The sequence below is a fragment of the Salvelinus namaycush genome, chromosome 11 (assembly GCF_016432855.1).
Source record: "Salvelinus namaycush isolate Seneca chromosome 11, SaNama_1.0, whole genome shotgun sequence".
NCBI lineage: Eukaryota > Metazoa > Chordata > Actinopteri > Salmoniformes > Salmonidae > Salvelinus > Salvelinus namaycush.
Window position 1 is genome coordinate 10,652,590 of NC_052317.1, and position 18,027 is coordinate 10,670,616.

Below are 18,027 nucleotides of genomic sequence, written 5' to 3' on the forward strand. Positions count from 1 at the left end.
AAATAGTTACTTACAAGCCCTTAACCAACAATGCAGTTAAGAAAAATAAGTGTATAGTAAAAATAAATAAGAATAAAAATAACAAATAATTAAAGAGCAGCAGTAAAATAACAGTAGCGAGGTCATATACAGGGGGGTGCCGGTACAATGTGCGGGGACACAGGTTAGTCGAGGGAATTGAGGTACTATGTACATGTAAGTAGAGTTATTAAAGTGACTATGCATAGATAATAAACAGAGTAGCAGCAGCGTAAAAAAAGAGGGGAGGGACAATGCAAATAGTCTGGGTAGCCATTTGATTAGCTGTTCAGGAGTCTTATTGCTTGAGGGTAGAAGCTGTTAAGAAGCCTTTTGGACCGATGTAAGACATTATTCTGGTGAACACTACTTTATTTAGTCTTCTGGGGCAACAAGTTATAACAGAAGAGAAGCTGCATGTATTTAACTATAGCCTAGTTGACAAATGGACTACCTAATGTTGGAAATTATAAGTGGAAACTTAGATAAATAAGGGGTGAAAGTAGCCTAAGCTAGTAGGCTATACGGTCCAGTACGGTGTATCAGAAAAATACATTATTATGGCGGATCAAACTGCGGCATGTATAGCCTACTTTTTTAAAGTGATTTGTTTGACAATCCGGTGACAACTTATCACACCACACCCATGATATGCGAAACTGAGCCTGCGCAGACCGTGAAAAACAACAGTAAACGGGATAAGGTGTCGACATGTCACAGTATCCCGTCTAATATCAGTTTATAGCGGGCATCTTATCCGGGTTTCTCATAAACGGGATTCAAGATTTGTCGGGTTATTGTAAACGGGATAAGATGTTTTATTTGCGTCAACTCAAAAACAGAATACTTTATTATCCCGAGTAATAACTGGATATTGGTATAGATGTAAACGTGGTCAATGACATTCAAGTCGATGTAAAACCCATGATCAAACTTTCATGTGAGCGCAACAATCCCCAAATGACAACTTCCTCCCATCCGCGGCAATCCCTCCTCCAACCGATGGGTTGACACAATTATCTGTACAATTATTAGCTGTTTCTGGGAAGTTTTTATCAGTTTTGGTGATTTGGAAATATTGATGATGCGCGCGAAAGTCTTGTAATGTAGTGCGCGAAAATTCACAGGGAAGAAATAAAGCGATGACGGCATCATTTACGTTTGCTTTCTTGCCTGAACTGCCACGGGTATGCAGTCAAATAGTGCTAACCATTGTCGGAGTTTTTGGTTTCGGACTCCGAGTGCTTTCCGAGGAAATAACAATTATGTTTCTCAAGAGATAGTGGACATTTACGAAATTTGATTAAAAGTATCACTTTGTATCGCTTTAATTCATCATGTCTGATCAGAATTACTACTGGACAGTCTTGCCCAGCTACAAAACAAGTTTTGTGACTGGGGCCATGATGAAAAGATCGAAAAGGTAATTAGATTTTCTTCTATCTGATTTGTCAAACTATTTAAATCAGTGATAGTGTAAGACTTATGGATGGGACCCGCGCAATTTAGCCTATTGCTTTGACTAAGACAATTGAAATGCAAAATGCCAACACCAGACCACAGACTAAAATGACGTCGCTTATTTAATGTTTTTTGTTTAAGATTTTCTCAAACAGTAACTTTCCCATTCACGACAATAGTACACATTGGCCTTTGCTTTCATGTTGTTCACTATGGTTTCGCGTTATGGTCTCAACTACCGTATTTGTCGGTTTACATCCGCCCTAGTTTTGTTTTTCCGATAGAGAAACGTGGCCATTGTAGACTATGCGGTTATTGTTGCCTATGTATTGTCTTATAGAAGCAGCAGCTGTCCATGGGGACACAGTGTTGTTCATGCAGAAGGCTCACAACTTGTTCATTACAGTATAGGCCCCACAAACTCAACATCGAAGCCAGTTCCACTGCTTTTTAAAAATTGTTCCCCTCTACAGATTTTAGACCTGGGACACCGGGTGGGTGCAATTATCAGGTAGAACAGAAAACCAGCAGGCAGCGGACCAAGTAGGGTAGGAGTTGAATGCAACTGGTATAGGTTATACTATAGTCGAGCTAAAAATGCAACCTGGACTCAGGGGTAGATGTAACATAGTAAATGGAAATCTGGGATGCTCAAATTAGTATGATATGTAGTGCTGAGTGATTAACTAACATTTGTTATTTTTTTGGTTAATTTACCAACTTCAGTTCAATTATTTTAATTCCATTTCGTTTGTTTTTTTTATTTTTTACTTGATGTGCAGTTTCTGTAGAGAAATCAGATCAAGCCTGAATTGTGCGATGTATTAGGGAGTTGTAGTTTCCAACAGGAAAATATTCTATGTAGCTTATCACAGAAAACATGGTAATTAACTACAATGACCATAATCCACTACATGCCCCCTTAAACTTGTCCGTTCTGTGCAGCGCAGACACAGAATGAGAGAACACAAGATCTAGAGGGATAGAAAGCAGTTGCTTTGTGAGCCTGAAAATACATGATCTAAGTGATTTGATAATTGGTATTCAGTAGTCATAAAAGTATGCCTTATTTACTTTGAACTACTAAAATGATTTTGTCAGACTGTGTAGGTAACAGCTCAAACCCCTCTGATATGATATGTTAAAGTTTGTTTTGGTATGTATTAATTTGTGGACAACGTCATCTATTTTGTATGTAATGTTAAGGATTAATTTGTGGACTTCCATCATCCATTTCATATATGTTATGAGTTTTTGATACATACTGTATGATATGTTACAAATCCCAATTTGTTGTGGCTAGGTGGCTAACGTTAACTAGGCTAGTGGTTAGAGTTAGCTTAAGGGTTAGCTAACATGCTAAGTAGTTGCTAAAAGAATAAAGTTATCCATGATGAGATTCAAACACAACCTTTGCGTTGTTAGACGTTCGTGTTCTACACCCACCCACCCAACTTTTTGTTTTTGCCTTAAGTAACCTTCTGTCTTATGTAACCATATCATACTAATTTCCTAGATTCTCATTTATTATGTTACATCTAGTGTATGAGACCAGGCTGAAATATAAAGCAAAACTGTATAATTTACCTTTTAATAGCTGGGCAACGGCACACATTTCAGCAAATAAACGCCTTTTTCAAATAAACGCTGGGTCTAAATAAATTAAACAATTAGCTACGCAAATGAGCAAAAGCTCTGTGCATTAAAGCTGCAATATGTAACTTTTGGGGCGACCTGACCAAATTCACAGTTGTGAGTTATAGATATGTCATTCTCATTGAAAGCAAGTCTAAGAAGTGGTAGATCTGGGGCGATCTGACATATTATTGCTTTTTGAGGTCAGTTCACAGATCTGTTCTGTGTGCTTTTTCTCCGCCTCCCGTGCTTAAGTTTTTTTTTGTGTTTAACTTTGTTTTGTACACCAGCTGAAAATACAATAGTATTGGTTATGGAAAATATATTTCAGTTTAGATGGTACAATGATTCTCTTCGCTATACTTGCAGTAGCTTACATTGGCGATTCAGTAAATGTCTGTAGCCTACATGTTTGACCATAGCCTACTACGTTTAAAAAAAAAATCCTGTCGGTGGATGGGGAAAAACTTCAAGGTGCGCCTGACCGCTAACACCAGCAGTGTCAACAGCCAAAGCATTCACCACAATCTCTGTTCATGACAAACCTGCCTGTTTTCTTTTAGTTGGCTTCCTTATGCATGGAACTGGGTAAAGTCCCTACTAGCGATACGGGTTGTTTATAGACTGAGACAAAAATCATTTCCATTGCCTCTAAGTGTTTTGATTGTGATTTGATTTCCACAAAGTTGAATGAATTAATAGATTCATGAAATACATTTTATTACAAGGGGCATCTTTTGTAATCTGATCTCCATGCCAACCCAGAAATGTCAGACTCAGTTGTCGTCTGAGCTCCTCAATTATTTTAGGTCACTGGCAGCGAGATGGTATTGATATTAGTGGCAGCCCAACGTCAACAATGGGGGCTGGGGATCCGTCATCTCCGAAAACAAACAAACTGAAAATGAGTTCCTTCCATTCTGTAAATCTACCCCTGGCCATGGAGCCTGGTGGGTACACACCCCGCAGGCACTGTAGTCCTCCAATAACAGAGATGGTTTTTAACCAATGGACTGCTGAGCGCACTAATTTGGGTTTATCTAAATTGTCCAATTCAACCAAATTAGGTCATTACTGCCCTGCCTAGATTGTGATGGGGAACTATAAGCCAAAAACAGAAGGTCCAAATAATTTTCCGACACAATTTGAATGATAAATCTGCTGTATCATGAGTTCTCAACTTGTGGTGAAAGTATGTACTGTATCATACAGGCAAAATATTTGTAACACCTGCATGTTGCATTCAAGCCCCAATTTCACAACTCTGTTTACGTTCCACTACTTTAATGTGTCACAAAGCAATTTTCTCCCTTTTTTCCACAGTTGCCGAAACAGCAAAAGGGGTCTGGCGGTCGGGACCCCCTCGCCGTCACTCTCCCGACCACTCTCACCTCTCCCCCTTGCCACAGGTAGGTGTTGTTGTGAGCCGTCTCTGCACTGCACCCTGTATGCGATAGAGATACCAGACCAGCATGCGATAAACACATAGCAAACCAATCAACATGTGACATTAGAGATAGCAGACCAATCAGGCCTTTCCAGTGCATTGTGCCAGCAGAGCACAATGCACACAGACACAGCTAACCACATGATATGTGTTCAGAGTTTTCTCACAGTCAAATGAAAACGCAGCAGCTGAGCTGACAAAGCTCAAATTACTGTTTGGCTTCTGTTTTGAAGCTGAAGTTACCGAAGACGTTCATGTACAGATCACGATCTCCCTACTGCGAAACCAGAGGGGTTTGTATCGCTTTAGGGGAATAACATGAAATATACTTCACATGAAAGAGAGAAAGGCTTCCTTCATGGTTATTGGTTGTGAGCCAGTGGAGGACTTAGTAAATCTGAGACTTGTTATCCTCTTCCATTGTAACAAGCGGACAGTCAGGCTTATTTTCATCATAACAAATCCGGATGGCCAGACCAGTTAATAAAAGTGCTACGGATGGAGTTGAGACTTATCAAAGGAGCATGAGTTAGGCCCGTCACAAAAACCCTGTCCTCTCCAGACCACATGCTCGTAAATATGCATTGAGTTTATTGAATTCAGTTCCGCCTGAGACCGATTTCTTTGCATTTACTTGTGCGCCATCAGTTCCCAAGAATGACAGCGGACTGCAGTTATAGCAACATGGCCTATTTCTTGATGATTAGAAAACGTGTCCCAGTGATACAACTCTGACAGTCTGATTGTTGTGTTTCAGCTGGAAGTAGTCCCCAAGAAAGCCCCAGAAATGTCTCTGCCAGTGCCACCGCCAACTTCCAGTTTGCGCGCAGGTAAGAAAAAATCCTATCTTCCTTTCAATAAATTCAGTTTAATAGAAGAAATTTAGTTTTTAATTTGGCTGTGTTATTGAAGTTCCGAAAGTATTGGGTCAGTGACAAATGTTTTGTTGTTTTGGCTCTGTCCTCCAGGACTTTGGATTTGAAATGATATAATGACTGAGGTTAGTGCAGACTGTCAGCTTTAATTTGAGGATATTATATCGGGTGAACCGTTTAGAAAATACAGCACGTTTTGTACATGGTCCTCCCATTTTAGGGGACCAAAAGTATCGGGACAAATTCACTTATGTGTATTAAAGTAGCACAAAGTTAAGTATTTGGTCCCATATTCCCAGCACGCAATGACTACATCAAGCTTGTGACACGTTTCTTGGATTCATTTGCCATTTGTTTTGGTTGTGTTTCAGATTATTTGGTGGCCAATAGAAATAAATGGAAATCATATAGTGTCAAAAAGGATAGATCCTCCCATAATTGCATAGGAACAAGATGGTTTGGTACAGTAGGTAACCTCCATCATTCCCATGACCACAGCCAATGCATCAAAAACCTCCTATTAATGAGGAGGACCGTGCTTTAGAACGAAGCCAGCCGAATGGCTCTAGGGGCACTCGCGGGACTTGTTATTTATCAGTGCAATTTTAAAGGGAGAGTCACTATGCAGTGCCCATGCTCTGGCTGCCATTATGATGTGTTACAAGCAGAGCCTCATGTCGAGTCATCATGCTTCACGTTGTATCCAGTGGTGGGCTTGCTCACAGTCAATCATCCACTTCAGTGGTCAACAGTGCAACCCAGTCAGGCTTGAGGATGGTGAGGTAAAGCCTTTTATGGTACAGTATCACTGTACCGTACCATAAGCCTTAAAGATAAGTGGGGGGAAATCACACGGAACATTTTAGCCGTGCGCAAGTTTGCGTTAACTTACTACATGACACCGCTAAATTTACTGAGGTTTCCGAGATGCCGATGTGGACAGATGCTGTGGCTGCACTATGTAAGGTGTTGAGTTGGGATAGTTGTTGTCCTACTCATAGATTGCAGTCTGTTTGTCCTACTCATAGATTGCAGTCTGTTTGTCCTACTTATAGATTGTAGTTGTGCATGCAATTATTTAGCCACGTAAACAACACCATGCGAGTAATACTGCCACACAATAAAATGGGTGCCATGGGTATCGTTCAATCAAAGCTGTTACCGGAACTTTGTTATGGTGGAAAGCTCCCAGGTTATGTCCACATTTTCCAGGTGCTGCAACCAAGTGTGTTTTTGGTTAATGTACTAAAGCAAATGTTTAACCGTGTGAAACAAGAAGGGACTCAACTGTACACTAGGCTGTAATTGTAAAGAAGAATTTGTACTTAACTGGCTTGCCTAGTTAAATAAATAAATAAATAAATCTAATCGCATAATTCTCCCATTGTTTTGGCTTACCCGGGTATTGATTTAAAAAAAAAAAAATGAGCACATCAAAACAGCCTCCCTTTCCATTCCTCTCCAGCGGTATGGTGCCTTAATATTAAATAATATCACTTATTAACCCCTTACACTCGTGGAAATTGGCCTACATCGATAGAGACAAATTGAAATGTTTAACACAGTTATAAAAAGCATACGCATGACTGTGGTAGCAATTGAAAGGGAACACTTTGGAGATTATGGGGAGAGAATAAGATCAGAAAAAACGATTACGGGTGTTTGAGTAATGGATCAAACTGTGCAAAGTTCCTAAGTGATTTCAATGCACCTTTTTATGACTCAAGGAATGAGCCTCAAAGCTCTCTGAGCTTTGCCATTTGAGGAAGTGTTTGGAACACAGCCCTGCATCCCCACCATCGCACAATTATAGTGTGTATACAATTTACTGTTGTAATCCAAACATGTTCCATTATAAATCGCAACCTGGTTCAGGTGGGCATCGTTTGAAAGCTTATATTTCCAACATGGCTACCTCAGCTATAAAATACAATCTTATGGCGTTAGGCTTTCGAAAGGCACTTCAGACCAACCGATTTGTAATTTTTGGTGCGCAAAGAATTGAGTCATGAGTGTGTTCAAGTGCGTGTTCTGCGACAAATGTTCTTCACAATACGACAAACGGGCTCATTGTGTTCGGGACAAGCCAGGGTATAACGCATGTCATCTTTGGAACTGTGGATCAAACACAGCAATCATAAACGTTGATATTGTAAATGACATGCGTTTTCGAATATGTAACTTAAGTGCACATTTGGACTCATGGGGGTGTGGTTTTTGTGTGTACGACATCAAAGTGGTATTTATAATCATCTTCAATGACTCATCTTTCAGAACACATCGACTCCTTTCGATTCGCAGCGTTTCCCTCACTGGGACAACAACAAATGTGCAAAAGTAGCCCAATTAGCGGGAGGGATGGGTGTATCTTTTTGTTGTGCGCAGTGCTCAAGTTAAACGTCAGTCAAAACCCATACAGCACTGGGAAGTGGATAACCTGAGTTCTGACTTCATATATAGCATACTGTACAGCCACTGCGTTCCAATTTAGGTGTTTATCAATGACAAAATCTGCCATTTTCAACCCGTGTACGGGATTGACGGGTCCTGTGATTGGAAAGGTTTAATAATACATCTGAGATATGAAGAGAAAGGGACATATTCCAGCCGACTAATCCTTGCCCTGATACCCACAGAAACCCCAATCTCATTAAGTCCGACCTGATTTGTCGACATGTTAGTCAAGCTGGTTGTACAAGGCGCTAACCTGACGCATGAGGAATATTGTGGCACACATGCCATTATGGATCGACTCCATCCTTAAACCTGTCAGGGAAATGGGGAGGGGAAATGGGCCCTGAAGTAACATGTCTGTCAACATGGCGTATCACATTTGGTAAACGAAGAAGTTTCAGTGAGTTGTGTTGAGGTGGGAGATTTGGCTGGGATATAAACCGGAGCGATTGAGCTGAAGGGTAGTGCAATGTGGTGTGTGTGTGAAATGACTCATTAGGCAGGTGCCAATGTGTTCATAGCATTGTTGCCTGTTATCAGCTGTTCAGATGTAGCCTGATGTTCAGAACCTTGACTCCAGTCTGTGAGCTTCTGACTGCTTTACGTTTACGTTTACCTGATTGTTTGTTTTTGTCCGTCTCCCTGTCTGTCATAATGTGATGAACCAGTCACCTGGCCCGCACTGAAAGGTAGGAAAACAGTTGTCCCCCCCCCCCCCCCCCCCTTATGTCAATTTTAAATGATACTTAATTTAAACATATTAAACAGCTTTTGGTAGTGCTTCGTCATTAACTCTCAAGAGGATGTGTAAGAGATTGAAACACTCACAAGCGCCATGTCTTTCCAGAGCGGATGGGCGGAGATGGTCTGTGGCCTCCGTTCCGTCGTCTGGCTATGGAACCAACCCCCCCAGCTCCTCAGTGTCTGTAAGTGGTCCTCATTTAAATATTTAAGCCCTTCTTCCTCGAAGACCAGCAAGGGAGTGTTTTTTTGTTGTTTTTCTTTCTTTTTTTTTTTGCTGTGTCGTCAATACTCAATATAGCTGTCAATCAAATGTCTATGTAGCAACACCACCTTGTACAGTAGACTCATAGGACATGTGGCTGTTAAGTTCAGTATTTAAGGTTAGTAATAGTAAGTAAGTCCAGGTAAGACATTTTATACTGTAGAAGATCGCTAAACAGGAACCAGGGAAGACGAGGCACATGTAAAACAAAAATTAAATCATTTTTTGGGGGGGATTCGTCTGGGATATTCTCTGTCCTTTTGTGACTTGGGTTGCATATTCTGTTTTAGGTGCTTGTCCGGGATATTCTGTGTGCCTTGTCCTTGTTCCGGGATTTAAGTCTCCTGGCCTTGACGTGGCTGTGATGGTTCACCACAGAATGGGTTTAATGTTCATCTCTATATTGTCTGTTGACAGTGTCCCCTATAAACAGCTGAGTGTCCTTTCAGCACATCTGTGAATGATGTAAACCAGCTGTGGGGACAGTCGTAAGAGCAGGACTCATGAGTCACCTGATGGGAGAACAGTAATACTGATGAAACGCCTCGCCAGCCCTCCTCATCCATCTTAAGCTTTTTGTCAGTGTTTTGGCTTGAGGGAGTTATGCTAGAGTGGAACTTAGGAAAATGACTACTTTGTAGTTCTTGTACAATGATTTATTCATTAACCCCCATGATTAAAAGCCCAAAATAACTTAATTTGAAGTGAAATCCTCACTTATCGTTTCAGTTGCTCGGGGCATTGGTTGTTTGCTTTGCACTGCTTAACGTTATTTCTGTAAGGTTGTTATAGTTTTGTATTTTTATATTTGTTTTTATTCCCTTTTGTTTTTTAAAATTAGCAATTCATTTTATTTTTTGTTAGTTTTCAGACCTGATTTGCTTGTTATATAAAAAAAAAGTGTGTCTCTTAGTCAATGTATTATTATTATAGTTATAAAGTCAATCTCAATGTGTCTTAGATTCAATAGGAAGAGTGCCGAGACAAGTAAAAAAAATATGGTGGAAGGAAACTTTCATCCATGTTTTAAATCAATCTAATCCTTTAGAATTTTAATGGTACATGTAAGAAGTCAAGTTGGCTACCTGTTGATAGTGATGCTCAAGCTAGGCGTGAAAAGCTTGAAGCCATCTCCTGGCCGCACTTACCGACCATATTCAGTAAATCCTCCAAAAAGCTTAACCTCATTAGATTATTATTATTTTATTTTTTTAAGTTTAGAAAAAAATCTAAAATTTGAATAATTCCTAATGATTTTTATTTTAATTCGTTTTGGAGTCAAAGATAATAGTTTTTGTTTTTCGAACAGGTTTGTTATTTTATTTCAGTTTACTAAATTGTTTTTTCTTGACTAGTTTTGAATTAGCCTTGTCTCCCAGCACCATTTCAGTGTGTCGGAACCCCTTTTTTCTAGCTATATATCCCCCCCAGCCTAAGATAATTTGTCACCTATTGGGTAAACCCAGGTTAACAATAAACCCTAGACCTGTGGAAAAACAGTACATCACCAGCCAGACAAGTACTGGATGACATTGCACATTTCCTCGTACTGCACTGTATACAGGAAGTCAAACCGAGGGCAACTAAATATGTCAGCTGTGTCTGTCTCTGGGTCTTGTGGCATTGTTTTCTTTTTTTGGAGTTGTCGAAAGACACCCCAGCCGGCGGACAAACAAGGCCCATTCTATTCAGGCCGCTATGTCTGGGCTGTGATTTTTCTATGGCTTAGGCAGTGAGGTCAGTCCCTCCCCTCCCACACAATACCCCATTCACTGCCCGGTGTCAGTTAACCCATTATGTAGTGCTCCGGTTCCTCCCTCGGAGAAAAGGTCATATGATCCTCCTTCAGGGAAACACAAGCTTTTGGACGCTAATAAATTCCACTGTCTGCGTGTTGCGCATTTTGGTTTTAAATGAAAATACACACCGTCATCTGTGCCTTGGGCTACTGTGGAAACAAATACTGGTTCTGGTGACACACTGAAAGCTCACGGAATCCTTTTTTAAGACCAAACTGGATGCAGGATGTCGTTCGCAGTCCCACGAAATCCAATTTAGCTTAGACATTTAGTTGGCTCTATAGAAGCATCAAAGACAATTCAGCTACTAAGCATTATGCATTGTCTTATAATACGTGGCAAGGTGATGTTATAGCTTACTTATGGAAAGGGAAATATTTTCAGCCAAATCTCATTTATCTGCAGAGCTGAGTTAACCTGAAAACACTGTTTTGTCAGCACTTTTAAAATCAACTTAGATAATGAGTTCACAAAGGGCGCTGCTTTGATTGCATGTACACATATTTACAGAAGTCTAGCTTGTTGTTGTTGTATCAAGGCCTCAGGGCCTCATCTTATGGAAGAAAAAAAACAACTTTGTCAACACAAACTGATCTGTCTCGTTCACACCTCTTTCTTTCTTTTACTCTATCTTTCTCTCCTTCTTTCTCGCTCTCCTCCCCCAGTCCTCCTCCTCCTCCCAGGAGCTCTTGCACCAGCTGCCCTTCCAGCCCACGGCAGATGAGCTTAATTTCCTGTTTAAACACTTCCGGAGCACAGAGAGTTTGGCGGACGAGGAAGGGCAGCCCTCATCCCTTGTGAGGCTCCGCTCCCGCAGTCTTAGGTAGGCACGCCACCAATCTGACCACCAACACACTTAAAGGGACCGTTCGCCAACAGATAAAAGTTTTTCAGATGTTCCTAATGCATTTATGAATCTGCACAACAGTTGAAGTGTTAAAAGAAAGATTCCAAAAATAAAATTGTATTTGTCCCATGCGCCAAATACAACAGGTGTATACTTTACCGTGAAATGCTTACTTAGATTCACCCATTTTGAATGTTATATTGTTTTTGCGCATCTCTCATTTCATGTTTTCATTTGTATCTGAGCCATTGCTGTTCAAGCAGGCAGAAATCAATCTGGTATGATGTAGCATTGCGATAAACTACACTGGAAATTAATAGGAATACTACTTTTAGATGGAAAACGACTATCATGCATTTAAAATGTCAATACTGTCCAATTTCATAAAGCATAAGGTTGTCTTCTCTCGAATGAGCCATTGATCATATAACTAGCTACTTCACATGCTGATGTTGACTTTGGTATTGTTGTGTGTAGCTACGTTTGCTTGCTAGCTAGCCAGCCAGCCAGCCTAAAGAGAGCATTGCATTGTTGGTTTTGTAGTGTAGTTGAGCTGCAACAGATTTCCACAACGAATTTCACGTTGCTACCAACCTTATTATTAACTTATTAACCTTATTATTAACTACAAAATGAAACATTTGTTCGCCAAAAGTATTGTTCTCACATTAGTGTTATTTAATACTGTAAATGATAGGAATTTGTGTTTTTGCTAGGTACCGTGAGCTTGCGCTAGTCGGCTGTACCTGTGCCAAAACTCCGGCATTGTTCATCCTATAGCTTGCTCGACAACATATTTTTAAATAGTTAGCCACATATTTTCAGCACATTTTCATGACTCATTTTCTCATGCTTTCGCTTGTTTCTCTGCAAATCAAATTTTATTTGTCCCATGCGCCGAATACAACAGGTGTAGACCTTACCGTGAAATGCATACTTACAAGCCATGTACCAACAATGCAGTTTTAAGAAAGTATTAAGAACATATTTACTAAATAAAGGAGCAACAATAAAATAATGAGGCTATATACAGGGGGTACCGAGTCAATGTGTGGGGGTACAGGTTAGTCGAGGTAATATGTACAAAACAATTGTGTGGGGGGGTCAACGCAAATAGTCTGGGTAGCCATTTGATTAGCTGTTAAGCAGTCTTATGGCTTGGGGGAGGTAGAAGCTGACAATTTTTAGGGCCTTCCTCTTATACCCCCTGGTATAGAGGTCCTGGATGGCAGGAAGCTTGACCCCAGTGATGTATTGGGCTGTATGCACTACCTTCTGTAGCGTCTCTGACCTCCTCCCTATAGGCTGTCTCACCGTTGTCGGTGATCAGGCCATCCACCGTTGTGTCATCGACAAACTTAATGATGGTGTTGGAGTCGTGCCTGGCCGTGCAGTCATGAGTGAACAGGGAGTACAGGAGGGGACTAAGCACGCACCCCTGAGGGGCCCCCGTGTTGAGAATCAGCGTGGCAAATGTTACCTACCCTTACCACCTGGGAGTGGTCCGTCAGGAAGTCCAGGATCCAGTTGCAGAGGGAGGTGTTTAGTCCGTGTCCTTAGCTTAGTGATGAGCTTTGAGGACACTATGGTGTTGAACGCCGAGCTGTAGTCAATGAACAGCATTCTCACATAGGTGTTCCTTTTGTCCAGGTGGGAAAGGGCAGTGTGGAGTGCAATAGAGATTGCATCATCTGTGGTGGTATGCACATTTGAGTGGCAGCAGACATGTAGTGAGCAATATGTTCCCAGATAGCACACACATCTGCCCAACGTAGGCACGATGTCTACAGGATTCATTGGGAAGATGCAGTTTAGACAGCGTTTGTAAAAGATGTCTTGCAGATGTATGTAGAATTCCAACATTCTTAGTTCTACATTGTTTATACTGTACGTTGGCCAGACGTCACAACTCTATTCTGTCTCACTGACTTCTTCCCAAGGTGCCAACCCTCCAAACGACGTATTCCCCACGCAATTTGATACGTCGGTCAAAGTTGTGCGTGTGATCTAGAATCATGAGAAATCGCAATATTTACATAAGTATTGCGATAATATCGTATTGTGAGGTCCCTGGCAATTCCCAGCCCTTGCAAATAGATATCCACTTTTTCGATAAGCCTTCGTTTTTTACTGAGGGAAAACATACTGGAAAATGGATGATATTCATGTTATGATTAATCTGTCGTGGACTGACGAAACGGCGAGATCCTGTCAAGGCTCACAGAATTGTGATTACGAGCAGCAGTAGTTCCTGGTTTCGGGTTTTTGTTGTTGCTTATTTGGACAACTCAAGATTGAGCAAAGGCGGTGCTTATACTGGTCCAGGGATTTTCAAGCCCATGTGCGGATGATAAATGGTTTCCACTAGATTCCACAGCCACAAAGTCAAAATTGGCTGTATCGTAAAAAATGTATCAAAACAAAAATGTGCTTTTGGCCATGATGAACACGTGTGAAATTTAGTGAAGGGAGGGGATTGGCTGAGTTTCTGTTTGCAAGGGAGGAGACTTAGCTTCTTTGCAAAAAGGTAATCACAATTGTTAACGCTATTCTCCCAAGATGTAAAACAAGAAATGACAGACTTTCGCAACATATTTTTACTTCTGGGTAACTGAGATTGTCATGATTTGCTTAGTGACTTGCTTCCCGACTTGCTTCTCACTCACAATTCTTTCACATTGGTTTAGGTTCGTATCTATACACAGAGGTGAATGCTTTTGCATCTGCTATGCATAAAGCTATTGACGACTGAGATTGGATGGCTGGATGTAATCACAAGTCTCTGCTTGCATCAATTTACAAAAAAATTGAGTCACATGTACAGATTACCTCAACTAACCTGTACCCCCGCACACTGACTCGGTACCGGTGCCTCCTGTATATAGCCTCGTTATTGTTAATCTTATTGTGTTACTTTTTATTTTAGTCTACTTGGTAAATATTTTCTTAACTCTTCTTGAACTGCACTGTTGGTTAAGGGCTTGTAAGTAAGCAATTCACTGTAAAGTCTACACTTGTTGTATTCGGCGCATGTGACCAAGTTTTTCTTTATCAAATCAAACGTGTCAGTCAGCCGCAATTATGAAATGGTGTCCTGGACAAATGTTTATATTTTTTACGGTTATGGGGATCCCCACAACCTTACTATTTTTAACTGATGCGACTGTCCTGGTTTATTAATAAAGGGAAAACTCTACTTCATATTCATCATCTCCAGCACTACATCAACATACAGTGCCTTTGGAAAGTATTCAGACCCCTTGACCTTTTCCACATTGTTACATTATAGCCTTATTCTAAAATTAATGAAATTGAGTTAAAAAATAAATAATCTACTCAATACCCCAAAAATGACAAAGCAAAAAAAGGTTTTTACAAGTTTTAGCAGATTTATTAAAAATAGGAAAAACAAAATCACATTTTACATAAGTATTCAGACCCTTAACTCAGTACTTTATTGAAGCACCTTTGCCAGCGATTACAGCCTCGGGTCTTGGCTATGACTCTACGACCGTGGCACACCTTATATTTTGGGAGTTTCTCCCATTTTGCTCTGCAGATCCTCTCAAGCTCTGTCAGGTTTGATGGGAAGCGTCGCTACACAGCTATTTTCAGGTCTCTCCAGAGATGTTCCATCGGGTTCAGGTCCGGGCTCTAGCTGGGCCACTCAAGGACATTCAGAGACTTGTCCCAAAGCCACTCATGCGTTGTCTTGGCTGTGTGCTTACGGTTGTTGTCCTGTTAGGTGTACCTTAGCTCCAGTCTGAGGTCCTGAGCGCTCTGGAACAGGTTTTCATCAAGGATCTCTAGTCTCCCAGTCCCTGCCGCTACAAAACATCCTCACAGCATGATGATACCACCACCATGCTTCACCGCAGGGATGGTGCCAAGTTTCCACCAGACGTGTTGCTTGGCATTCAGGCCAAAGAGTTCAATCTTGGTTTCGTCAGACCAGAGAATCTTGTATCTCATGGTCTGAGAGACTTTAGGTGCCTTTTGGCAAACTCCAAGCAAGCTGTCATGTGCCTTTTTTACTGAAGAGTGGCTTCCATCTAGCCTCTGCCATAGAGGCCTGTTTGGTGGAGTGCTGCAGAGATGGTTGTCCTTCTGAAAGGTTCTCCCATCTCCACAGAGGAACTCTAGAGCTCGGTCAGAATGCCCATTGGGTTCTTGGTCACCTCCCTGACCAAGGCTCTTCTCCCCTGATTGCTCAGTTTAGCCAGGCGGCCAGCTCTAGGAAGAGTCTTGGCGGTTCCAAACTTCTTCCATTTAAGAATGATGGCGGCCCCTGTGTTCTTGGGTACCTTCAATGCTGCAGAAATGTTTTGGTACCCTTCCTCAGATCTGTGCCTCGAAACAATCCTGTCTCGGAGCTATACGGACAATTCCTTTGACCTCATGGCTTGGTTTTTGCTCTGACGTGCACTGTCAACTGTGGGACCTTTTTATATAGACAGGTGTGTGCCTTTCCAAATCACGTCCAATCAATTAAATTTACCACAGGTGGACTCCAAGTTGTAGAAACATCTCAAGGATGATTAATGGAAACAGGATGCACCTGAGCTCAATTTTGAGTCTCATATCATACTGTCTAAATACTTACGTAAATAAGGTATTTCTGTTTTTTTTTTCATCCAAAATGTCAACCTGTTTTCGCTTAGTCATTATGGGTTACTGTGTGTAGATTGAGGATTTTTATTTATTTAGTCTGTTTTAGAATAAGGATGTAATATAACAAAATGTAGAAAAAGGGGTCTGAATACTTTATGAATGCACTGTATGTGAAAATGGTGCGTTTCTATGTGGTGTAGGAAAATAGAATAAAACATGTATTTAACCTTTTATTAAACTAGGCAAGTCAGTTAAGAACAAATTCTTATTTACAATGAAGGCCTACACCACCCGGACCACGCTGGGCCAATTGTGCGCCGCCCTATGGGACTCCCAACCACGGCTTGTTGTGATACAGCATGGATGGAGAAGGATAAGTGTTTCCAATGACATCAGTGTGCATCGTGTGATTTTTGACCAAATGTGAGTAGGCATTGTCTACTAATTGGTTGACGTCATTGGAAACACTTATATCGTTATCTTTTTTACTACCAAACATAGAAACGTGCCATTTTTTTTAAACAAACAGTATGTTGATGTGAGGTTGGTGCTGTGAGCCCCACACTTCTGGACACCCATGTAATTGAGTCCAAGCCAGTGGCATTTGATACGTTTGTTATGTTTTCTCTGCTTTCCGTTGAACTACTAGTCTTTTTAAAATAGCTTATGATCGTGCTATAATGAAGAAATTGAGTGATTTTTATGAAATGTGTTCTTCCTCCAGCCCTGGTCGGACATGCGGCAGCTTTGATAATGAGATTGTAATGATGAATCACGTTTACAAAGAGCGCTTTCCCAAGGTAGGTATTATTTTCTGACTAACCCCCCTTTTTTTCCTAGCACATCAATAGATTCATCCTCGTCACAAAATACTTTCATCGTGTCCACTTTTATATGTTGCTTTTAACTGCTTTTTTATTTGCCAAGTCTACGATCTTCTCTTTCAATCATCTCCATCTTTTTAATTGTCTATGATGTGCATTGTGACATGCGTTGTTGTTTGTGGCGATAAAGTTTATGGTAACAGTTGATATGATCTCCAGGCCACAGCTCAGATGGAGGGGCGTCTGCTGGACATCCTCGCCGACTGCTCTCCAGACAGCACCCTGCCCCTGGCTGACGGTGTGTTGGGCTTCATCCAGCACCAGCTAGTGGAGCTGGCCAGAGACTGCCTGGACAAGTCCCAGATGGGCCAGGTCACCTCGCGCTACTTCATGGAGCTGCAGGAGAAACTGGAGAAACTACTGCATGAGGTGAGGTTCTCTCCAGAACGACTCAGCAAAAGCCTAATGCAATATGTCTGCGTCAGGTAGGCTCTCTCATAGAAATAGATTTACATGAGTGTATTCAGGGATGGAGCTTTTTAGCACTGTCAAATTGCCGTGGTCTGAGGAGCTGCTCTCTTATTTCTATTGGCTCTCTTCTGAATGACTCCGGTAACTCTGATGCAGTATGTGGGCCGTTCCATGAAACAGGTGCCTTTTTGGACATGCACGTTTTAAGAAATTAACTTAAATGCCTGTTCTTTCAACATTCAGTTGCATGGAGGATATGTTTAGCCTATGGGGGGAAAACACATTTTCCCATCTCAGGCATTAAAAGCCTATGAAGGTAGATCTTTTTATCTGAACTTGTACCACGCTGTCTGTTAACCCTATTATGGAAACCGCCTAACTCTTTGAGATAAATCCAACGTTTTGTCATGGATCAAGTATTCCTTGTACAAATAAACTTGCATATAATATAAAACTGATAACGTTACTGATGGGCCTCTGACAGGCTTGATGATGACAGGCTTGATGATGACAGGCTTGATGATGACAGGCTTGATGATGACAGGCTTGATGATGACAGGCTTGATGATGACAGGGTTG

The 18,027-nt window shown here is 41.2% G+C and overlaps 1 protein-coding gene across 1 annotated transcript in view; it reads left to right on the forward strand.

Annotated features, from left to right (window-relative positions):
* The first annotated feature begins 1,355 nt into the window (after positions 1 to 1,355).
* Positions 1,356 to 18,027, forward strand: part of LOC120056275 (microtubule-associated serine/threonine-protein kinase 3-like) — a 52,707-nt gene continuing 36,035 nt past the window's right edge. Inside the window, exons 1-7 of the mRNA XM_039004521.1 lie at positions 1,356 to 1,441; positions 4,438 to 4,527; positions 5,326 to 5,391; positions 8,738 to 8,816; positions 11,361 to 11,518; positions 16,878 to 16,953; positions 17,197 to 17,406. Coding sequence (XP_038860449.1) covers positions 1,356 to 1,441; positions 4,438 to 4,527; positions 5,326 to 5,391; positions 8,738 to 8,816; positions 11,361 to 11,518; positions 16,878 to 16,953; positions 17,197 to 17,406 — 765 coding nt within the window. The remainder of the gene's footprint in view (positions 1,442 to 4,437; positions 4,528 to 5,325; positions 5,392 to 8,737; positions 8,817 to 11,360; positions 11,519 to 16,877; positions 16,954 to 17,196; positions 17,407 to 18,027) is intronic.